This window comes from Acipenser ruthenus, chromosome 7 (genome assembly GCF_902713425.1).
Source record: "Acipenser ruthenus chromosome 7, fAciRut3.2 maternal haplotype, whole genome shotgun sequence".
Lineage (NCBI taxonomy): Eukaryota > Metazoa > Chordata > Actinopteri > Acipenseriformes > Acipenseridae > Acipenser > Acipenser ruthenus.
Genome location: NC_081195.1, coordinates 18,074,633 through 18,100,761, shown reverse-complemented (window position 1 = coordinate 18,100,761; position 26,129 = coordinate 18,074,633). Strand labels below are relative to the sequence as shown.

The 26,129-nt window shown below is 39.2% G+C and overlaps 1 protein-coding gene across 1 annotated transcript in view; it reads right to left on the bottom strand.

Moving 5' to 3' along the window:
- The window catches only part of LOC131737573 (DNA nucleotidylexotransferase-like), a 98,824-nt gene that overhangs the window by 40,868 nt on the left and 31,827 nt on the right, over window positions 1–26,129 (bottom strand). Inside the window, 3 exon segments of the mRNA XM_059027822.1 lie at window positions 5,446–5,578; window positions 8,607–8,730; window positions 18,507–18,677. Coding sequence (XP_058883805.1) covers window positions 5,446–5,578; window positions 8,607–8,730; window positions 18,507–18,677 — 428 coding nt within the window.

The window sequence follows — 26,129 nt, the reverse complement described above, 5'->3', positions numbered from 1 at the left end:
TTCAGTTTAAGCTTTGTGGTGTGACGTACCAAAAGAAAATGTGTCCTCTCAGTGAATTTCTTACTGTAGTAATAATAGAATGCAAAAAAGTATTCATTTTTTTGTGTACTTTTGTTTTATACTTTGTATTGTGTTTTCTCACTCAGGCATATAAGAAATACTAAGATATATCCCCAGCCTGTGCCAATGATGACACTGGGATGTACAGTACAGTACTTGTAGCCTGGAGGGTGAATGCATTAAATTTGTGTTAAAACATCCCCAATCCCCTACTTTGGGTGATTTGCTATTAAAATTCCATGATTTAAAATCTGATAAAAAAAATAGAAAACTTAAAAGTGAAAAGAAGACAGTGATGAAATTTAAATGCCTAATTCTTTTTAGCCCAATCTGGGCTCTGAAGGCTTGCGGCCTCAGACCCACCCTTTCACACAACACCAGCTGCAATATTGGCGCAATTGCACCTTGGACACTTGGGTGCTCACCACCGTACACACCCATTACACACTTACGTGCGTACGTTACGTGCGGGTCCTCCTCCCTTTCGAGGGATCATGGTTACATCTGTGAGCGACCCTCTCCAGGTCTCGGCTCTCAAGCAAGAAGTAGCTGCATTACTTCTCAAACAAGCCATCCGCCTTGTAGAACCTACCTCCCAAGAGGAGGGGTTCTACTCTAGGTATTTTCTGGTGCCGAAGAAGGATGGCGGCCTTCACCCCATCTTGGACCTAAGACAACTCAACAGGTTCTTGAGGGAGAGGAGGTTCCAGATGGTTACACACCGTCATATTCTGCAGTCTGTCCAGCTGGGCGACTATTTTACCACTGTGGACTTAAAGGAAACATATTTTCACGTGGGGTGATCCACAGCCATCAGGTGGTGATGACAGACACAACCAATTTAGGTTGGGGAGTAGTCTGGGCTGTGGGTCCCTGCATATAAATACGCTGGAACTGCAAGCGGTTCACCTTGCTCTCCAGCATTTCTCCATGTGTTCCAAGGGAGACATGTCCTTGTCCGGATGGACAACATGTTGGTAGTGGCGTATGTCAACCACCAAGGTGGGCTTCGGTCCCGGGGTTACATCGCATAGCCTTCCGACTATTGACTTGGGCATAACGGAACCTGCTATCCCTCCAGGCTGTTCATCTTCCCGAAGTGGCGAATTGGGCAGCGGACCTCCTCTTGAGGGAGGGTCCTCTCCCGTCACAATGGCGGCTCCACCCTCAGGTGGTGGAGCATATTTGGGAGCGTTTTGGAGGCCCGATTCAATCTCTTCTCCATGGCGGAAACGACTCACTGCCCCCTATGGTTCTCCCTCCGCCGTTTCAGCAGTCCACTAGGCGTTGACGCCCTAGCCCACGAGTAGCCCAGGACGCTCTTATATGCATTCCCGCCAATACCGTTGCTCCCGGCCTTTCTAGAGAAGGTCCGAAAGAAAGAAGGCGACAGTTCTCCTGGTGGCCCCCCCGATGGCCCAGGAGAATCTGGTTTTCAACCCTCTGCCAGCTGCTGCAAGGCCAGCCCTGGGAGGTCCCGCTATGCCTGGATATCCTCACTCTGGCACACAGAGCCGGGCAGATTGCAATTATGGGTCTGGCCCCTGAACAGGACCGTCTGTCCACTTTAGGGCTCTCGGACGTGGTCGTTGGTACACTGCAAAATGCTAGGCCCTCCTCCACAAGGTCGGAGTACTCCTACAAATGGAAGTATTTTCAAGATTAGTGTCTGACCCAGGGTCATGACCCTATCTCTTGCCCTATAGCAACTATTCTGCAATTCCTGCAGGAAGCTGCTGGAAGGGCGTAAATCCCCCTCTACACTGAAAGCCTCACAGCCTCCTTGACTCCCCGTTGACTCGGTGTCCCCAGGCACCCATTTCCTGGTGACCCGGTTTCTGAAGGGTTGTATTCTCTTTCAGGGAACCAGGGTTACATCCGTAACATTATGGACTTTAAGGAATGACTTTTTTAAAGCCTATTTTGATTAAATAAATGCTGTTTGCAATTCATAAAGCATTTTCTCAAATGTTTAAAAAGGGGTTATTTTTTCAAAGCACTGTTTAACCTAAGAGAATGTTATTATAAAATCTTCTATAGTCCATAAAAACATTCCTTAAAACTGGTTTATAAAAACAATAGAAGGTTATTTCTTTATTGACTAACTGGGGATAATGCATGAAACTAAATCATTTTGGATGGGACATAACTAAATTAAACCTAAAACTGAATTTAAAAGCTTCAATTATTAACCATTAACAATTTAGGAAGATACATACAGTTGAATGTAATAATAGAAAAATCCAAAGAAGCAAGAGTTTTTTCAGCCAGAATGGCCTGAATTCCTTTGTAAATTTGCATGCATATGTAACCCCACTAGCTGAAATTTGTGAGAGAAATTGGGCTAAACTAAATTAAACAAGTCAGTTTTATCCTGCCTAAGCTTTTCCTCCACTCTCTATAAAAAAATATCTACAATGACAGGTAAGCACAATTTTTAATATGTTATACTGGATATGATATGTATAATTACATCCTAATATCCTCTTTAAGTGGAAAGAGGTCTATTAAGGAGGGTAGGTATGACATACTGGATCAGTTATCTTAACTAATGTATTCTTCTTGTTGTTTACATTCATTTTGTACTGTACATGATTCTCTGGTTTCATCACACCTTTCCATATGGAAACAAAATAATATATTTTAGTATATGTCAAAGCAATACAAATATATTTCAAATACATGGTAATATATTATCATCTCTTCCCTAAATATATGCTGTATAGTGCAATATATTTTTAAATGTGTTCTCATACATTTCAGAAAAAAATACAGTTCAGTACATTCCTACAAGAATCCAAGCTATATTTTATAGAGAATTCCAAATATATTTTGGATTTCATCAAAATATATTGCAATACATTCTAAAAACAAGGCTACTTTGCATGCCGTGGCATGCCCACACTGTCTCTGTAACATACATGTTTTCTTTAGTGCCTTTTAACATTTCTTAAAATGTTATCCCGGGTCTAAATGTAATTCCTTACCAGACATTATATTTTACTAATATAGGAAAACAAAGGAACACTCATATATTGCAGTTTTGATTTATTATTAATTTGTATTTATCCTTTGCTGGAGAAGTTTAACACTTTATATTATCACACATAAGTCATTATTGTCTTTGACACAAAACAACTTTTAAAATGACATTTTTTATTTTAATTTTTTCATGGTCATATTGGCAGAGAGATATGAAAACTCCACAATCTTCCTTTTTTGAAAATGTGTTCTGTTATTATAGATTCACAGTTGCTGAATACATGTTTATGGCATATCTCTTGATGTTTTATCATTTATTTACATGTCTAATGTATGTTTTGTTCAGCTGTAATGTTACAATATGTTAGTGTGGCAAGGTGTCTTGCAGTGTGCAGGTGTAGAGGTGTTCAAGATAATGACAGACACAGACTGGAACTACTTTATATAAAAGAATTCAGAACCACCTTTCATTAATTAGAAATAAAAAAATGAATGAACCAATAGTACAGCATTTCACCAGTCAGGGACATGACATAAATAATGTAAAGTTTGTAGTATTAGAACAGCTCAAATTAGACAATGCGACATATAGAAGAATAAAAGAAAGTAAATGGATAAATAGACTGAACACGATTATGCCAGCGGGACTCAACAGAAAAGAATGAACTAATTAACTTCAATAAATAGATAACATTTAAATAAATAAACAAAATTCATTCAATAGTTGTGCATGCTGATGTGCTGGGGAGGCCAAATCTAGACTGATCCTCAGAGCCAGCATTGCATGATATAATAAAAATATAAGTTTTTATAAAGTAGTATTAATTAGAATTAATACAGATTCAAAGACAGAAGTAAAAATGATGTCACAATATATAGAACACCATTACATCATGTAAGAATAAATAGTAGTTGTCATGCTGTCAAAAACCTATAAATACCTCCAATGTTTTGATTCAAACACAGGCTCCCTTGAGAAAGATATGTACAACATATCGAAACGCTGGGCAACTGGCTCTTTGAGCTAATATATATATATATATATATATATATATATATATATATATATATATATATATATATATATATGCTGTAAATGTTAGTAACAGATTGGTAAACCTAGAAGGCACTTGTTTAATGCAGCCTTAAGTCAATCCTTTGGCAGCAGGCTGTTACAGGAAAGAAATATCATTACCTCATGTACTCTAACAATGAGCTGAAGACTATTCAAGAAAACCCTCAGATGACATCTCCCAAAAGAAGCTGCTTTCTAATTAAACTCATGGGTAGGAAAAATTACGAGATAAAGCTAAAAGAGAATGATGTTCCTGGTGGATGAATAATAAGTTCCTGGCTGTGTACACTGTTGTTAGCTGCACTTTGTGTGCAGGGCCAACACTGAGGAGTTAAAGGGTGGCTAGACTGCAGCTCTCTGAATTATTTTGAACGGGAAGGGGGGTAGAAATTAATTTTAAAAAAGAAGCCAAAATAGATTAGATTATTTGAAATCCATATATTATTTTCCTAGATTGCCTGCTTGACTGATTTATTATGGACAAACTGTAAGGCAATATGTGTTATAATTTATGTATTCAGTTAACTCAAAATATTCATGTTTGCTATATTCAAAAAATGTTTTTAATTTTCTTGTCTAATTGGAGACTGATCAATAAAGCAGCAGTAACAATTCCTACTGGTTCAATATGAATTTCACTGGACAGGACCAATTCCAGTTTTGGCCGGTTCCCCCTTTATCTCACTGACAGCCGCCCTCAAGGAGGAGAGGCCTAATGTGGCCAAGCTTCCCCTGCTCCAGGAGCAGACAGGGAAAAGTGTTAGCCCCCTGGAAAGTTTTAAAAATGCCAAAGGATACCATTAACACCAGTGTATAATAGTGAGATAACCCTAACTCAACCATTAGCAGATCACAGCATTACCAGCAATACAAAAAGGAAAAAGTATGAATGGGAAAATGTTTTTCTTAGATGATTAAGAGCCCAGGGAACATGGATAAAAAAAAAAAAATCTAAAAAGTTGTAACTGTGTTTAAAAAGAAATTTGCAGGAATACGTAGACCAGAGGAGGCAGTGACAGTAGAACAGTGCAACCTCCAAAACCTCTTAAAGGGAATACTCGGGAAACATGAGTATTGGTGCACCCCTAATGAACCCCATCCATTTTCAATGTGTTCTTCACTTTGAAGTTCGACTGCATTCACACATTTGTAAAAGCCATAGGAAATAGCAAAAAGAGGAAGGTTTTTCACACTCCTAACACAGTTATGGTAGCAATTAATCGTGACAGCTCAGCCCAATGAGTAGCACCACTTTACCATTATCACGTGGTCACAATATCGACAAAGGTTCAACCTTTCTGTAAAGTCAAAGTTAAGTCATACTGTACCTTCTGAAACCACTAGTTACTACAACCAATGCATCAGGCACAAGCAGAGGAACCGTGTCCTCCACAATCTGACCAAATGCATTGGCCTCATCCTGGCTGACTACCCTTGAAATATCATTGTAATACAGGAAATCTGTCAACAACAGAACCCCTTACAAACCTTATTGAGAGACACACATTAGAATTAGAGCAGCACAAACTGATTATTTGCTTATTCAGATTGAGATCTCCATACATAATCAAGTGCTGCCAATCAGGTGAGGGTTATTGGTGTTGATTGGGCTGATTTGCATTTCAAGAGAAACAAGAGAAGAATCAGCTGCTTGGATTTCTGTTCTAAGAAAAGCAGCAATCGTCACAAATCCTAGCTGTGGTTTCTTCTCTTGTTTCACTTTGAATGGTAAATTAGCCCAGTCAACACCAATCCTCACCTGACTGTCAGCACCACATTTCTGTGGAGAGCTAAATCCAAGTAACTGAATAATCAGTTTGAAAAGTACAAAATAACATAACTTATAGTTCTTGGCTTTTTATTTGTCATGTAGCATTAAATAATTGCACACAACTATTATAGTCTTTGTTATTTAGTACTTTTTAAGAGCCGCTATACATATAGTGGCACCACAATTTAAAATATTGCCCTAAATATAAAGCTTAAGCCTGAAACTTTTCAAGACCATTACTAAATATAGCAACAATTACCTTGAACAGTTTTGTGGTAATAATACTTCTTTAAAGTCAAAGCTTGGATAATAGGATCCATGGCCACAAATGCAGATTATTTTAAATCAACGAAAGAACACCTTAGAGAAATTAAACCATTAAGGACAGCGTAGGTAGCGCAGAACAATTTTCCTTCTACAGCTTTTTCTACATGTTCTGCAGTATTTGTATCTGCTCAATAATTCAAATATTATTATCACCATTAATTTGATCTACTTTCAGGTAGTTTGGCCACCCTGGATTCAAAAGCAAAAAATAATTAGCTTTCTCTGTCTGCCGGTTGAGTATCACATTCAATTCAAAGTGCTGGATATGACATCAATGCAACATATCCTGATTTTATGAAATCCACTGCTCTGTTTGAATGCTTACTAGTTGACTTGTTTTCATAAGAATTTTGCACTTAAACATTAATCCAGGAGTATTTGCTTAGCTCTTGAGAGGAAATGGCTCTTACTTTAAGGGAGACTTTATATCATGTATATTTCTCTAATATTATATTTCTTAATATCCTAGTATATGTGTTCTGCAGTATTCATTATTGTTGTCTTTGTTTGTATTTTTTTTTTATCTTATTTGCTAACTGTCCACCCATAAGTATCGAATACTAAATTGTGGTTTGAGTCGGACTTACAGTTGAAATGTTTGTCTTAGGGTCTTACAAAGTTTATTTTTTAACTATTCCAGCAAAAATTGGTTCTGAAATTGTTTCTCTTGGCAGATTTTTTTTTTTAGAGTGGGGAATCATATGAGTGTTATACAGGCTTCAGTGCACAGTGTTTCAGCTATGGGTGTCAGTGCACTCATTTTCTGTAAAATTAAAAAAAAAATGTTTTCTTTTTGCAAGCTCTAGTTAGTTCTGGGACAAAGATGGGTTTTTCATGTTTGAGTATTTTTTTCAAAATTTAAACGAGCATTTGATTATTCTTTCTTTTTGAATTGTCTGAAATTGAATTTGTACCATATTACATTAATACAAATAAAATCTCTTGGCAGTCAAATAAACCTGATATCTAATCAAAATACAGATTTAAGAAAGGAAAGAAATGTGTCTTTTTCATTTCAGACATCATTGCTGCACTGATTTCCTTTGCATGATATTCTTTGAAGCACTGATTTATAAACGATGCTATAGGAATGAATATGGACATGGCCATTTTTGCTAAACACATTTCCAATACTTGTCCCAGTACTCGCTCTAGTGCATTCTACCAGCAGACATTATATACTATACATTCCTTTATCGATTTTCACACTACAATTTGCAATTCTGTAAAGAGAACCAATAAACAGCCTTGTTTCTTTTTGAATTTTTTGTCATTGAATGAAAAGGGAAAAACGGCTGCTTTATCCACTTACAACATACAGTGAAGATAAAAGGAAACCAAATGAACATACTGCACACGGACCAGATTTGTTGTTATTATTATTATTTATTTATTTATTTATTTATTTATTTATTTTATTTTTTTATTTAGTAGTCGCCAATTAGTTTTTTTGTTGTTTTCTCTCCAATTTAATAGTGTCCAATTATTTTTGTTTAGCTCAGTTCACCGCAAACACTCCCATGCTGACTCGGGAGCGGTGAAGACGAGCACACGCTGTCCTACGAAGCGTGTGCCGTCAGCCAACCACTTTTTTTCACACTGCAGACTCACCATGCTACAGCGTTGGAGGACAACACAGCTCTGGGCAGCTTACAGGCAAGCCCGCAGCCGCCCGGCCAGACTACAGGGGTCACTGGTGCGCGGTGAGCCAAGAACACCCTGGTCGACCTAACCCTCCCTCCCCTGGGCGGCGCTTGGCAAATTGAGCGCCGCCCCCTGGGAGCTCCCGTCCTCGGTCAGCAAAGGAATAGCCTGGACTTGAACCGACGACGTCCAGACTATAGGGCTAATTTTCTATTATTTTTAAGCCTTGCAAACAGTACCACCTCAGCTTTAGCACAGCTCCCAGTCTGTTTGTATCTGCTTCCAACCGTTTTGAAAGAGAGTAAGACTCCTGCTTTCTTCCCTCTCCTATCTGTGATGCTACAATACCTATTTTTTATAAGTATATTGAGCGAGAGCACAGGAATGCATGGCTTTAAGTGCCCACAAGTGAAATGAAGTGACATAAGAAACCAAGCAGAATAGGGAGTGCTTTGCTTTATACAGCAGTCCCTCGCTAAACCGGATATGTCTGGAGACAGACAGGTTGTCCAAAATAATAACCTGCCTTAATATGAATGTGAGAAGCCAGGGAAAGCAGAAAAGCTGTACACAATAATATAGTTCACTATAGTGTACATAAAGCTGTTAGTCATTGACACATGTCCTCAAAAACCTGTGAAGGAATTGCAGCCTCATTTTGTACAGTTGGGTGTATTATTCCTTATTTTTGCTATTATTATTTGTATTATTATTAGTGTTGACATTAGTGAGAAATGTTCTCATCACCTGCTTTCTGCATCTTTATAAAATTAATAGTGTTGTCTGCTTTGACTTCTTCAAGGCACTGGAAACTTCTCCTGTACCATTTCTCAGCAGTCTTCAGTCCCACCCCAAAGACACTTGTAAACAACTATCAGGAAGAACAAACGTAAAAATCATTTGGGTGGAATGTTTATCAAGAATATTGAGTAAACTATAATTGTATATTACTGTGTCTTTGAATACCAGTTTGTCTACCTACCTTAAATGATTTTTACCACTTTTTATCATCTGGTCTTGTTATGAGTTAAATGAAAATGATTTCACCTACCACCTAAACAGCATCCCTTAATTAGAAACCAAGCCTGCAAAAAACATTTCTCACCTCACCCACGACATTCATTACTTTCTCAAAACTAAACTACATCGAATGGATAAAGTTGCAAGGTGAGAATTCTTTTTTGAAGTCTTTATTGAGTTATCCATAGGGAAATCACTTGAACTTTTATTAAACAAGGCTTTGTTTTATATATGTTTTATATATTGTGTTAACTATTAACAATAAAAAAGAGGATTTTTTTTGGACTAATTATGATGAAATTAATTTTTGACAAATTATGTTCAGCTCTTGTGCAATACTCTAACATACATACCACACTATACTATGCAGAATAATGAGTAACCCATATAGCAAGCAGAAATTCTCTTTCAATTAAGTCTTTTACACTGTGAAAATGATGATACTCTGATTTTTTAAGAACCACAAAATATCTACTTGTGTACATTTTAACATTGTTCTTATTGAATTCAGTTCAATAAAATCAATGGAGAAAATGAACTGCAAGCAATGATATTCTTGTGTTCTTCTGATCCACTTATACAGTGTCATTTTACAGCCTCAAACCTAAATTAGCATGAGTTTGCTCCAGTTTCTTCATAAGACATTTAATCCTGATGCACTGGGCTTATACCTGGGAGATAACTGTCTGAATGACCAACTTGGAGCATTTTAATTCTATTATATGAACAGAGTCGTGTTAATGTGAACTTGTTTTTAGGGCAATGGGTTGCATTTGTCTGCATGAACATAAGAGTTTCAAGATGGGCTTCCTCAAAGGATAATGATCACGGTTCTCAGATCAAAACAAAAAAAGCACTGAAATGATTTTGGTTGTTGCTGTTACAGGTGTTTGACAAAAAAAAAATGGAATATGTAGTAAACACTTTTGTATAAGTGGACTGTCCCACACTGATATTCTTTTCAAAATGGTATCCCTGCCACGGATTCCTTAATATCTAAAAGCTGCATCACCTTTTTGAAAGTATGTTTTGGTCAAAATTCATTTTTAGATAAGATAACAGATCTGATACACTTTGATAGAATATGTACAAACGCTGCATCTCCTTATTGCAAATCAGTTTCAGTCAAGATGGGCAAATGTGTCAAATTTTATAAAGGGTTGATAGTAAGTGTTCTATTGAGAGGCAAATTCAGATCAGCACAAACTACTGATGATTCGAAACAGTCCCAAAAGACTCTATGTTCAGTTGTAGAGAATAGACTGCATTGCAGATTGCCCCCCTCAGTTTCCCTGAAGGAATTAGAGATGGTAATCATTGTGAAACTGACAGATATCCCTCGAGGTCCAATTAAACACCTGCAGACTCGTCATGTTGAATCAGTGGCAGTCTGACTGTTCTACCGCCTACTGACAGTGTTATGGCAGGTGATTCACATGTTTTATCCTGTGGGCAATGTGCTCATTAAGAACCTACAATGCTGTTTTTTGTTAACCAGTAAAATAATGTGTGTGTTTGTGTTTAAGACTGAACTTTTATTTATTTATTAAATTTTAAATATTTTTTAATTTTTTGTTTACATTTCTTTTAGTGTATCTTTTTTCTGACCTAGGGAGTCAGGGGAGGTGGGTGGGGTATAATATAACTTGAGGCAAGAGAGCAAAGCTGCAGATTTCATCTCTAACGAAGGCCAGCACACCATGGGTTATCTGAATGGATAGATGCTCACAGCAGGAACACAATTCACTTGTGAGTTTCCTCCCTGGGCTCTTTTTACAGCGAAGGGGATGAGAACTAGAAAACTATGCACGTCCAAAGGCATGAAGTGTCACTCATCAGGCATGCCAAACAATGCTGATGTTGCTAAAACACTCCACAATAACACACAGACGTCTTCTACCTGAGTGCTTTTCAAATCATCCATATGTATTTTTGGCTTTGCTCTTTGTTCTTGCACAAAACATCTTGCCCTATGGCATTTCAGCTAGAAATATTCCCTCAAATTCAACAAAACAACTGTGGGGATTTCATCAAAATAAAGTCACATTCTGTTAGCTATTCAGATCTTTTCTTAGAAAAAGATGAAAAGATGAGGCAGATATTTAACATTTAAAAAATGTCTTAACTCATTAAAGAATATTGAATATTTTTCTGAAACCGTTAAGATAAATCGACTCCCAGTGGTACCCCCCCCCCCCACCCCCAACACCCCCCCCCCCCCACCCCCCACCCCCCCGAGAATTATACATTCTTTATCCATAACTAACACAGTCATAAATTATGAGGTAAAACTAAAAGGTCAAGTGGACAAGCATAAGTCTTCTCGATTTTTTCAGAAAGTTGTTTTATTTCCATTCCCCAAAGATAGTTTCTAGCTGTAAGGACTTGTGCTCCCTCCACCTTTTAAATCTGCCAATCACTTACGAATACATATTAATGCAAACAGCAGTGGATCTATTTCAACATGTTGCCTCCAATTAATTTAAAAGCATGCATTCATAATTTACATAATGGATATAGTGTAGGCATACATGTACTGTCACACTTACATTTTTACATATATCTGGAGAATTATTTAGCAAATTAGAATTAAATATTTTATTGCTAATATACATACCTGTGCCGTTGATACACGTCATGGTCTTGAACTTTTCCTAATTTAGAATTTACAGCTGTGGCGGGGGATGCAAGAGGGGTATTTTAACTAAGGTTTTATGCATTTGAGACTGCTCATGATGGCCTTGACACTGAAGGTGATTTTACATTGACATCAATAGGAGCAAATCAGGGCCTGAAAAGATGGTTCAATACATCAAATTACCTCCCTGGGTTAAACACCAGCAAACTATTTTTCAATAATTAAAATAGGGAATACTGAAATAAACTAAATTCAATGACAAATGTTTTAAGTCTTCAAAATATTTTGCACTATTAATTATGCATAATAATTCAAATAGACCCAGTTAGATCTTTGTAATAGCCAAATCCATCATATTAAGTTCATGCAAAGTATATTTTAACGTATACTTGTCATTGAATTAATGATTGACTAGTAAAGCAATTGATTTCACAAGATACAAAGAGAGGCTAACCATATTGTCATTGTGCAAAAAATGGATCACTTCCCCTCATTTTTAAGTTGAATGGGGAACAAAAATACCTAAAAAGGGAGCCCCTTCTGACTGCTAAACCCTAACACTCTTGGGAAGTCGATTGCATTACAAATTGAAAATACTTTTGCATGAATGGATTTCTGGTACTGTTATTATTTCTTTATACATTTTAGGAACCCATACTTGAAATATGGTCTGCGTAAAATTATCCAGAGTGCAAATATACTTACCATCTCTGTTTCTTTCACTTGAGAACCCCACTTCCTTCCCATCTGAATCTTATATATGACTGTGACGGGGTGCCCACCCCTTGTGCACATTATTTATGTATGTATTTAATTTGTATTTGTATTGTATTATTAATATTATTATTATTATTATTATTATTATTATTGGAGACCGGCGGAAAAGCTGGTCTCGTGAAGTGTAGCGAGCACAGATGGGGGTAAATTCCACATCCCAATGTGACTGGAGCATTAATGAGGTCATTTATTAATGGGTAGATAAGGCTCCAGCCACAGATATAAAAGAATCAAGAATTGACTATTGCAATGCACTTTTACTGGTATCCAAAACATGTGGTTTCTCGCTTACAGCTTGTTCAGAATGCAGAATAGAATTCTGACTAAACCCAGTAAACATGACCTCTATTTTGGCCTTTTTGCACTGGTTCCCTGTGGAGTAGAATTGATTTAACGACATTGTTGTTAACTTATAAAGCTCTGAATGGATTAGCACCCAGTTATTTGCAGGAGTTACTGACCCTGTATCTTCCGAATCGCACTCTGAGATCACGGGATGCGGAGCTACAGGGTAAAAAAAAAATCATCATGGGAGGTAGGGCTTTTTTGTAAAGCTCCTAAATTGTTCAATCTCTGCCTGCATCTGTCAGGGAAGCTAGGATTACAGTTTTGAAGTCAAGTCTGAAAACTTTTATAAAATGGCATTCTTGTCTTAGTGGGTTTTAATGTAACTTCTATATTGCTGCAGTATTATTATTATAATTATTATTATTATGGATGTGTGTATGTAAGTACAGTATGCATGTATGTATGTATGTGTGTGTGTATATGTGTTTATATGTGTTTTTATATATATATATATATATATATATATATATATATATAGTGGCACGGTAGGGTTGAGTTGGGTGCTCAATGTTAAACCCCTAACTTTGCACTTTTAACTTTGGCGTGATTTGTCAGAATTGCCCACAGATTTGGATGTTTCATTGACTTGCAATGTTGTGAAAGCATGGAGTTTTATGATGCCATGTGACGGGTGTGTCTGTTATATGTATTATTGTATTGGTGCACGAGGTATAAATTGAGCTATGTAGCACGAGTGTTGTAAAAATGTATATTTGTAATTAGGCGCGTGGCTTGCACAATCACTTCACGTGCAGATAAATTATATTAGTGTAACCCCCCTTTCAGTAATGCTCTAAAATAAATAAGTAAATAAAAATAATAAATAACAATTACATTATTAAAAAAGAAATAACTAAAATACTTTTGAGAAGGTTATTTTGGTTAACGTTTAATTGTGTAATATCGCTTTGAAATGCAAACTCGCCCCACCCCGTTTGCAGGCATAAACATGTTGCTTTGCAGAGCGCCAAGCTAATTGTTCATTTGGCTTGGAAAGCGTTAGGTACTCAGTATTGTAGTCTCTGTATAATTTAATACAGGGCAACTGTTTGGAGTAGTTAGGGATCTGGACTCTTGACCAGAGGGTTGTGGGTTCAATCCCAGGTGGGGGACACTGCTGCTGTACCCTTGAGCAAGGTACTTTACCTAGATTGCTCCAGTAAAAACCCAACTGTATAAATGGGTAATTGTATGTAAAAATAATGTGATATCTTGTAACAATTGTAAGTCGCCCTGGATACGGGTGTCTGCTAAGAAATTAATAATAATAATTACGATTAAAACTTCAATGCATAGTGCCTGAAAACTGTTGTCTTTAAAAGAGGTAAGCGTATTTATATGTATTTCTGTATTTTACTACTGAGTTAGAAAACAAAAGAAAACCTGAAATAAACTTAGTTTTGTTATAAACTATTTTTCCCTCCTCTGCCATTTTGAACGATATCATTTGTGTTGAATGGTAAAATATATCTTTATGAACATGCATGTGCTTTTATTTTATGCATTACTTGTAATATAATACTCGTTGTTTGTATATAATTGTTCTCATGTTTGAGATGCCACTGACATGTATCGTATTACTTCAAATTAACACCACCCTCAAATTAACGCCTCACTCGAATAAACACTGCTCTCAAAGAAACGTAAAGTTTTTTTTTTCTACCCCTGTTCAAAAAATAAAGAAAGAAACGTGCAACTCTGGCTATGTACATGACACCCCCGAAGAGACTGCAACCTCAATCCAGCATGTAATACAAACTAATGTACATCCACCTTAGTAAGCAAATGTTATTTTATAGTACAGTCCCGACAAACAACCCAATATGAACTACTTACAGCACAGCAGTCCTTCAAGTCCCTTTTTTCCAGCAGAGTTCAGTGCCAACACAGCAGGGGATAAAATAAGGGCTGTCTGTTTAACTTGTCGTCAGCTTGGATGGTGAAAACTGAAACTCAGAGGAACTTAGAGCTTTGCCGGTCACTCTAGCGCTATCCGAAAGCTGGCTGAAGATATCTTCTTGTACTAGGAGGATTAGTTGTTTTGTTTTTTTATTCAATTGGAATTTTACTCAGTCCTGTACAATTATATAAAAAAACGTGCCTACTATCTATGAGAAGATTTAGTTTCAATTTCTCTTACAGAGAAATTACAAACAAGCAGGTACATTACAGTGAGAAAAATAAATAAATAACTGAGTAGGATATATTTTAGTTTTAACAGAAATCAAACCCATATTCACAGGTAATATTTTTTTAGTTAAGAAAAACAACTGCATCACACAGCTACCATACTGTCTCCTCTTCTTGTCCCGCCCCATAGCAACCAATACACACTCCTGATTCATTGGTACAGTACTCCCCTGATCTCCCAACTCCCACCTAATATACATATACAGACGTGCTCAAATTTGTTGGTACCCCTCCACAAAAAACGAAGAATGCACAATTTTCTCTGAAATAACTTGAAACTGACAAAAGTAATTGGCATCCACCATTGTTTATTCCATATTTAATAGAAATCAGACTTTGCTTTTGATTTCTTATTCAACATAATATTGTAAATAATAAAACAAATGAAAATGGCATGGACAAAAATGATGGGACTGCTAACCTAATATTTTGTTGCACAACCTTTAGAGGCAATCACTGCAATCAAACATTTTCTGTAGCTCTCAATGAGACTTCTGCACCTGTTAACAGGTAGTTTGGCCCACTCTTCCTGAGCAAACTGCTCCAGCTGTCTCAGGTTTGATGGGTGACTTCTCCAGGCTGCAAGTTTCAGCTCTTCCCATAGATGTTCGATAGGATTCAGATCAGGACTCATAGAAGGCCACTTCAGAATAGTCCAATGTTTTGTTCTTATCCATTCTTGGGTGCTTTTAGCTGTGTGTTTTGGGTCATTATCCTGTTGGAGGACCCATGACCTGCGACTGAGACAGAGCTTTCTGACACTGGGCAGTACGTTTCGCTCCAGAATACCTTGATAGTCTTGAGATTTCATTGTGCCCTGCACAGATTCAAGGCACCCTGTGCCAGGCGCAGCAAAGCAGCCCCAAAACATAACCGAGCCTCCTCCATGTTTCACTGTAGGTATGGTGTTCTTTTCTTTGAAAGCTTCATTTTTTCGTCGGTGAACATAGAGCTGAAGTGACTTGCCAAAAAGTTCCAGTTTTGACTCATCTGTCCAAAGGACATTCTCCCAGAAGGATTGTAGCTTGTCAATATGCATTTTAGCAAATTCCAGTGGGGCTTTTTTATGTTTTTCTTTCTAAAGTGGTGTCCTCCGGGGTCTTCTTCCATCGAGCCCACTTTCGCTCAAAAAGCGACGGATGGTGCGATCAGAAACTGACGTACCTTCACCTTGGAGTTCAGCTTGTATCTCTTTGGCAGTTATCCTTGGTTCTTTTTCTACCATTCGCACTATCCTTCTGTTCACTCTGGGGTCGATTTTCCTCTTGCGGCCGTGCCCAGGGAGGTTGGCTACAGTTCCATGGACCTTAAACTTCTTAATAATATTTGCAACTGTTGTCACAGGAACATCAAGCTGCTTAGAGATGGTCTTGTAGCCTTTATCTTTACCATGCTTGTCTATTATTTTCTTTCTGATCTCTTCAGACAACTCTCTCCTTTGCTTTCTCTGGTCCATGTTCAGTGTGGTGCACACAATGATACCAAACAGCACAGTGACTACTTTTCTCCATTTAAATAGGCTAAATGACAGATAACAAGATTGGAGACATGTGTGATACTAATTAAAGAAACAAATTAGTTTGAAATATCACTATAATCCAATTATTTATTATCTTTTCTAAGGGGTACCAACAAATGTGTCCAGGCCATTTTAGAATATCTTTGTAGAATAAGCAATAATTCATCTCTTTTCACAGCTTCTTTGCTTTATTCTATGACATACCAAAGGCATGCAAGTATACATGATAAAATAGCTTTTAATTTCATCACTTTTCAGGAGGAATGAAGCATTATTTCAATGAGCTGTAAGGGTACCAACAAATTTGAGCACGTCTGTATATATATATATATATTTTTTTTTTCTGAAGAGAAATCTCAACTTTCATTTCTGTGTGAATGTACATATTCTTCATTATAGTCACAAATTTGATTACATTTCAGTTATACTGTCCGGGAGCATTCCAATTAGTCCTAATCAATAGATAAGTAAGATGCAGAAGCTTGAGATTATGCATGGATACTTGTGGGATCTTGTGGGATGCAATGCCCAGTTTGTATTAAAAAATTAAATGTTTTTGTATGAGGGGAGGAAACCGGTGTGCCTGGTGAAAACCAACATGAACATGGGGAGAACATGCAAACTCCCCTGAAACGGGAATCAAACCTGGGACTCTGGAGCTGTGAGGCAGTAGTGCTAACCACCACACCACCATGCCACAAACTATAACCTAATATACATGATAAATCATAAGAGCAAAGATTGTAATCAAGTTCTTCGTTAAGACCTCCAAGGTTACAGAACTCCTTATTATTTAATAATAACTCCTTATTATTATTTCTTTCTTAGCAGACGCCCTTATCCAGGGTGACTTACAATTGTTACAAGATATCACATTATTTTTTACATACAATTACCCATTTATACAGTTGGATTTTTACTGGAGCAATCTAGGTAAACTACCTTGCTCAAGGGTACAGCAGCAGTGTCCCCCACCTGGGACTGAACCCACGACCCTCCGGCCAAGAGTCCAGAGCCCTAACCACTATTCTACACTTAAATAAAAAACAAGGATCTAAATTTATCTAAACCCAATGAGCAGTGGTAGCTAATCTCACTAGAATTAGTTTTTGCATGTTATTTTTCATTTTATGCATGATATGTAATAATTTGTTGATTTATTATAAAGATGAATCTTTAATTTATATTTTCAATAGAACAATTAAAAGTGATAGAAATCACTTTCTTTGTGGTTTTTCTCTTTATTTTTTTTAACTGTCCAAATACTTTTGTCTGCGACTGTATAATGCCGTCTTGGCACTACACCTTAAGGTCTCTACACACCCGACGCAATGTGACAATTGAATGCATCGCAAGAAACACAGCACCACGACAAAAATAATAAAACATGTATTTTTGATACGAGCCGCTCACACTGCCTGCGATGTGACGGGTGACACTGAAGCGACACAGAAACGATGTGAAAAAAATAGGATTGGTGTCATTTTGTCATGCGGCAGCTAGGGAACTGACCAATGAGGAACAGCTTCCCTTGCGCGTCTTCAGTAAACAATGGCGGAAGAAAAAATATTTCTTACAGTATCAAAATACCCGGAGCTGTACAATAAAGGACACAAAAATTATAAAGACACGGCAATGAGGGAGTACATCTGACAGTCAATTTCCTGGGAACTGGATATAGCTGGTGTGTATAATTTGTTTACCTTTACTGAAATAAGTATTCTGAAAAGCTATTATGTATTTTTTTATTAGCTTTATAACGTGACTATCATACTTGTGATTTTTTCCAGCTGATGATACAATCAGATGAGAGTCGTCTATCACATCGGGCGTGCCTGTTGCTCCTGGTGTGAAAGGTAGTGTCGCAGCGAAAGTACAATTTTTTCGCAGGACAAATCGCATTGCATCTGGTGTGTGGAGTCCTCTATCCAGTTTTGTCCTTATCAAGGCATAGATTTTATTCAGAGCTGCTTCAATGACAGCTTCAATAACTTCTGCACTGCCACACTTGATGAAAGGTCAATAAGTGGTCTGAGCAAAAATCCAGATGACAGTCAGTTTGGTACTGAGGTATCACCATGTGAAAGGTCTCAGACTAGCAAGCAGAGAACCTGTCAAAGAAATAGCAATTTAAAAGAAAACTGTACAATATTACCTCAATGACAGCTTTTGTTTGGTCTCCCAGACAGGGTAGGCCACCTAGGTCTTGCAAGCAGTGGATAGCGTGAGGAAGGGATTTCAGCACTGAGGTTGCCCTCATAAAGGCCAGACAAGGTCCTTCACTCTCAATGAACTCGTAATTTTCAGACAGAATCTCAAATGCATCCTGTAAAGCACGTCAGAATTAATGTATTTGTCAAAGAAATACTGCATCTATTTCAGTAAACATTTCAACCCTTTGCAATATTACGAGACACATAAAGAAAGTGTCCTTTTTGTATTTATTTTATGTAGCTTGAAATCTAATAGCCCCATCACAACATATTCATTTATTTATTTTATTTATTTATTCTTTAACCAGGAAAAAAAAAAAAACATTGAGACAGAGGTCTCTTTTAGAAGAGTGTCCTGACGAGATGACCAGAAACAGACAGCAGTAATTGCACATCCTTAAAAACAGCATCACTCTAAAAGACAATCTCATCATACATTTGATCTGGGATCAGAAACATTTACACTTCGGTAATTCTATAATTACTATATACGATACAAAAAATATATATTTAGAACAAATCAAATACAATAAATCTTTTCCTAGTTATATTTAAAAATATTAAAATAAAAAAAACATATTAACTTAAACTAACATTGACATGCACACACTGCTACTATGATGGCCATCTTGATTGTAAGGAAGGATAAGAAGGAAAAAAATAATAGAAAAAGAAAAATAAGGATACGGAGAGAGAGAGAGAGAGAGAGAGAGAGAGAGAGAGAGAGAGAGAGAGAGAAATGGAAGATGAAAGACACAGCAGACAAAGAATATATAGGAATTATAAACAATTAAAATACACAACTAACTAACTAATAAAATAATACATCACATAACAACACAGAAAAACCCCAGAACAGCCATATAGCAGGCAGTGTCCTTTCCTGATGTCCTTGCACGATTGTCACACACGCGAAAACATAAAAGCAGAAAATATTTTATACAGGGGTACAAAATATTTACTACTCTTTAATTAAAGGGATATTTTCTTTATTTTTTTAATTCTATTTATGACTGATAACCAAGCTTGCCAACAAAAAAACATAGAAAAAAAAAGAAAAGAAATTCTAAGAAAATAAAATGTTATTTCTACTCCCCATGCTGGGAGAACTGTATATTTTTTAAAAAGTGTTTTGATTATTTTTAAACACGGTCCACTGTAGTTCTACCCAGTCTCTCCACTCATTATCAGTTGCTTCTCTTTGATGGCCTATAGGCTGGCTCAGCTCCAACAATAATTTTACTTGACCATAATAACCACTGTGGAAATAAAAACTAAACTGAGCAAGAGAAGAAAGCAGTGAAGTTATTGATACATTAACTTTAAAGGCCACACATAAAATCTGACTTGCTAGAATTTTTCTTTGCTGATTTTATGAAAGACTGATGAAAATAAGGTAGATCGCATATCTTATTTTTACATTTTGCAAAAAAAGGAAGAAAAAAAAGTAGGTGCCAAATGTGTCCCCTACCTCAAAAAGGGTTACAAACCTCAAGTTGGAGGTATAGTTGTATATGTATGTAAACTAGCAATAAAACAGAACACAACACTTTCAGTGCCAAAATGTTTAATCCAAAGAACTATTTAAACACATATCCATACAATAGTACTTTGCAATACAAACAATATTTCACTTTTATATACACAACAACTTGCTGGCTCCCTACATTCACAGGGGCACATGTGAGTGACGGACTCCCAGAGCAAAATAAAAGTTTAAACAAAATAATCACTAATACAATAAGAAAACAAATATCAGGCTGGGCAAATTGCCTTCACTGTTCCTAGATTTTATTTTATTTTAGTTTCATTTCTGTTGTCTGCTCCACTCTCGTTCCTCCTCTCGAACACCCACCCAGAGCAGGGAGAACTGCAGGCTTATATATGCAGGTGACCATCTCCCGATTAGCAACACATTAATCACTTAATTAATTAGGGAGATTGCCACCTTCTACACAAGGTTTTTAAATTGTGGATGGGGCTTCCCATCCATGCTGCCAAACAAAACCTATGGCTCTTCCCTGTCACATTTAATAAAACAACATGGCTACGCCATCATTTATAAATAAATAAATAATACAACAAAACAAATACAAAATAATAAATTGCACAGGGGCGGAGGGGTACCCCTTTCTAAAAATAAATAATACATTTTGGCAGGGCTTTGCCCTGCCCCCTTTTCATGTGCAGGGCTTCTCGCCCTGCCACACCCACTTACCAGGCTTATTTTAGATATACTGTCTTAGATTCCCAGCCCATGTGCCCTTATACGCAACCATTATCTCATCTATTGCCTGCTTGTGTGTGACTGGAATTGTCAAGCATCTTTTTCGAAACCTTGTAGAACCTTGTTGAACCTTGTAGAAGCGATCAGTGCTTTCCTCTTGCAGGGCATTGTCATTAAAATGAATGTGACGCTGCAGCCAACAAAAACGTTTGCTAGACATACATACATCTGCAACCTGTGGAATTTGTGTTTCGAAAGCCCAGTAGTCATAAAGTGATGGCAGACAAGCCACAATGTCTGATGAAATGTCTGATTTCATCATGATTTGTAAAACAAGTCAAATTTATGTTATTCTGCATGACATATAGATTTGTTTGATCAACAATGTGATCGATCACTTCAGCAGTAAACAGAGACACAGAATATTCAGCAGGAGTTTTAATACTGTGAGATGTGTCAAATGCAGGTTCTGAGTGTGTAAAAAGTGGAATGTCATCTTTTTACCCATCGCCGAGTTGGAGCCTTACTTTTCCTATCCTCAGTGTTTGCTGCTAGTGGAAGGTCTGCACCTTCAAGGGGTAGTAAAATAGTGTCTTTCCTCAGGTGGTAGTCCCTTGTCTTGTAATGTTGTGTTGTGTTGTCGGAGAAAGGCTAGTAGAGTGGCCGGGTGATCACAACTGCCTAAATAGATAACGTTAGTTTTAGGTTACTGTGATGGATTCAGGTTGTTACCACGGCTGAAGCTCATATATTGTACAAACATTATTGCACTGCTGTACATATTATTACCTCTTGGTAGTTTTCTAGGGGGCGGCTCTATCTCATCCTCACTCTCAGTGTCATCTGTCTGCGCGTGGTAGGTAGGGTCTGCAATAATATCCTCATCACTAAGATCCTCACACTCACTGTCATCATTCGTTGGGATAGCATACTTTGGTGCCTTCACGTTCGAACCATAAAACATGTGGGGTAACGTTGAAACTGCAAACAAAATAATATTTGTACCGCTAACTAATACTGAATTTGCCTTGCTCATTAAATAATCGTATCTATCAAAGACGGACGGTGCATTTGTTTGTGAACGTAAAAAATGTAATGTAAAATGTAATTTATTTACAAAAATACATAACATAATTGAAGAATAATTAAAAATAATAATATAAAAAGTAGTTTTTATTGCATAATACCTACAAATAAATCCACCATAACAAATCGAGTGTATTCGTAGAACTGCAAAGACAAACAACCCTGACCAGGCTAGGAGACAGATTTGGCCCCTACATACTACTAAATATTTTATGAACATAGCTTTATGACATTCAAAAATACACATCATACTTGAAATCTATATACTTTTAACTATTAAGATTTTTTTTTATTTTTATCTTCAACAATATGTACATAAACACTAATATAATAACGCGACGCTTGATGTTAATTTTCAAATTGCTCCGAAAATGGTGGAGGCAAAAATGTAAGAACACTTATTTTGCTAAATGTCACCATCTACGGGTGGCTTATAGGATCAAACTTATTGGATAGATATGATCCTTTGCCTGAAGGCAGAAGGTTTTTGATTGGACACATTGAACATGTGACTTTTATACCTCTTAAAACAAGGTGCCATATCTGTCCCTTAAACTGATAAAGGGCTAATTAGTTCCAACCCAAGGATTAATACTGAGATATCACCAGAGTTTGTATCCTTCATCAACCAATTTGAGATTTTGAATGCCCATTTTTATAATACACATTTGTGGTTCTATATTTACATGCTGTGTATCTCAAATATCCTTGCATGTTAGAACTGCTGTGCTGAAGCTGACAGTCTAGATAGCCAGTTATTTACTTTCACACCGTCCGTTATTTGCAAGTAGTTTTACTTTTACTCTTCTCTGCATTGGCATCTTACTGAAGGATCAGCCCATTACTATGAGATCAGGCCCTGCAGAAATCCTAATACTGCTATGAATGACTAACATTTGAGTTTGTTCAGACCAAGGCCTTAATTATTTAATGACAAGAAATTGGATGGAAGTCTGTGGCAAAGTGCCCCGCCCCTGTGTGCATTTGTGTGATCTGTGTTGTATGTTGCGTGCGTGTGTGTGTTAATGTTGGTGTATAGATTGGTACACGGGGATATAAACGGGTCTGTGTTTCACGTATATTTAAAGTGTAGATTTGTATTTAGGCACGAGGAGAGCACAAATCACTTCACGTGCTGGTTAAATGTAATATGTGAGCACGGGGTTGCACAGAATTAATTCACGTGCTGGGATTCAAGTGAATAATTAATTAGTAATTGAATCCCAGCACAACAGTATAAATAGGCACATTTTTAGTCACTCGTGGTTGGGTGTTCGGAAGAGGAGAACGGGTGAGAGAGAGAGGAGAGTTAAATCATTAAGATCGTAAAAGTAAAGATAAGTTTGTTTGCACTCACCGTGTTTGTTTGTCTCTCCGTGCACCGTTTGTTTAGTGTTAGTCCGTTTTGTTTGTCTATTTATTTTGGCGCAAGTGCCGTGTCCTGTTTTTGTGTTGTGTTTCAAACCTTTTATTTGTTATTAAACGCCGAGTGCAGCCATTGCACTCGGCTCATCATCACAACCACCGTCTCTGTATATTCCTTTTCTGGTCTGACGCCACCCACTCTGGTCGTCTTTGTGACACGTGGTGTCAGAAGTGGGATAACAGCGCCTCCAAGCGTCAGACCAGGAGAGGGGGTTTTGTGTTTAAAAAAAAAAACAAAAAAAAAAAAAAAAAACACCACAGGACTGGTTTCAAAAAAAAAAAAAGTGAAAATGGAAGGCTGGAGAGACGGCTGCCGGGACCTGGAGGACCTCCTCGGGGGCCTCGAGGACCAAGGCTGGTGCATGGCCTGTGGAGTCTACGGACACACGGTGGCGATCTGCCCCTTCCAAGGTGAGGAGGAGGAGGAACCGGATAAAGAGGTGAAGGACAGGGAGGAGGAGTGCCGCCTAAGGGCCAGGCATCCACGGCGATGTAACAAGCCATCGCCGGGGTGCCTCCTCTGCGACCAGGATCACCTGTTCGCCCACTGTCCCTTCCGCAGCTATGGGGAGGAGCCTGAGCGTCCACAGACCAAGCGGGAGGAGCCTGAGCGTCCACAGCCCAAATGGGAGGAGCCTGAACGTCCTACGCCTGAGTGGGAGGAGCCCGAACGTCCTACGCCTGAGTGGGAGGAGCCCGAACGTCCTACGCCTGAGTGGGAGGAGCCCGAACGTCCTACGCCTGAGTGGGAGGAGCCCGAACGTCCTACGCCTGAGTGGGAGGAGCCCGAACGTCCTACGCCTGAGTGGGGGGAGCCCGAACGTCCACAGCCCAAGAGGGGGGAGTCGGTGCGTCCACAGCCCAAAAGGGAGGAGTCGGTGCGTCCACAGCCCAAAAGGGAGGAGTCGGTGCGTCCACAGCCCAAAAGGGAGGAGTCGGTGCGTCCACAGCCCAAAGGGAGGCAAGTCGGGGCTTCCACAGCCCTGGGACCCAAGCCACCAGCAGAGGGAAAATGCCTGCTGGTTCAGCCCCAAGGGCCGGAAGGGGAGGAGTTACAGGCCCAACCCCCTGGAAATTTTTGGGGGGGAGAGGGGCAGGAGGCTGGTGTCCCCCAGCAGCCTCTATTCATGCTGCTGAAGGCAGCACGGCGCGCACCAGCCCAGCCGCCACAGCGGAGGGAGCCAGCGCCGCCAGGAGCAGAGGAGCTGCCTCTGCCTCCGCCACCTCCACCGCTTCCTCCACTAGGAGCAGAGGAGCAGGAGCTGCCTCTGCCTCCACCACCGCCAGGAGCAGAGGAGCAGGAGCTGCCTCTGCCTCCACCACTTCCAGGAGCAGAGGAGCAGGAGCTGCCTCTGCCTCCACCACCTCCAGGAGCAGAGGAGCAGGAGCTGCCTCTGCCTCCACCACCTCCAGGAGCAGAGGAGCAGGAGCTGCCTCTGCCTCCACCACCGCCAGGAGCAGAGGAGCTGGAGCTGCCTCTGCCTCCACCACCGCCAGGAGCAGAGGAGCTGGAGCTGCCTCTGCCTCCACCACCTCCAGGAGCAGAGGAGCTGGAGCTGCCTCTGCCTCCACCACCGCCAGGAGCAGAGGAGCTGGAGCTGCCTCTGCCTCCGCCACCGCCCGGAGCAGAGGAGCAGGAGCTGCCTCTGCTGCCCGTACCTCCGCAGGGAGTACGGTGGCCGGAGCCCCAGAAAGGGGAGCTGCCGGCCACGAAGAAGGGGGACGAGGTCTGGAGACCACTTTCCCCAGCAGCAGTTTCGCTGCAGGAGTTCTTGTGGCCGGAGCCCCACAGGAGGGAGCTGCCGGCTACGAAGAAGGGGGAGGTCGGGGGACCACCTGCCCCCGCAGCTTTTTCGCTGCAGGATGGGACCAACAGGCTGTCAGCCGTGCCACTACCGGCAGGGGTGCTGACAGCATTGCCAGCCAAGGGCCCACTGAAGCCTCCCTTCCCAGCCCGAGACTTTGTTCTGGACTGCTGGGTTTTTAAGGGGGGAGGTGGCCGTTGAGGCCATGTGTGCTGCGCACAAGGGGGGGTATATGTGGCAAAGTGCCCCGCCCCTGTGTGCATTTGTGTGATCTGTGTTGTATGTTGCGTGCGTGTGTGTGTTAATGTTGGTGTATAGATTGGTACACGGGGATATAAACGGGTCTGTGTTTCACGTATATTTAAAGTGTAGATTTGTATTTAGGCACGAGGAGAGCACAAATCACTTCACGTGCTGGTTAAATGTAATATGTGAGCACGGGGTTGCACAGAATTAATTCACGTGCTGGGATTCAAGTGAATAATTAATTAGTAATTGAATCCCAGCACAACAGTATAAATAGGCACATTTTTAGTCACTCGTGGTTGGGTGTTCGGAAGAGGAGAACGGGTGAGAGAGAGAGGAGAGTTAAATCATTAAGATCGTAAAAGTAAAGATAAGTTTGTTTGCACTCACCGTGTTTGTTTGTCTCTCCGTGCACCGTTTGTTTAGTGTTAGTCCGTTTTGTTTGTCTATTTATTTTGGCGCAAGTGCCGTGTCCTGTTTTTGTGTTGTGTTTCAAACCTTTTATTTGTTATTAAACGCCGAGTGCAGCCATTGCACTCGGCTCATCATCACAACCACCGTCTCTGTATATTCCTTTTCTGGTCTGACGCCACCCACTCTGGTCGTCTTTGTGACAAAGTCCTATAATGGAAATGGCTGAAAAAGCCAAGGTTTCCTGCTTACTCCTTGTGTTAATCAATACACTTGCTTCATCATACTGACTTACCAGGGCCACTGTGCAATGTTTGTTGATTTCCATTACACGAGAGTAGATGTTAAAACTTCATGCTGATTTG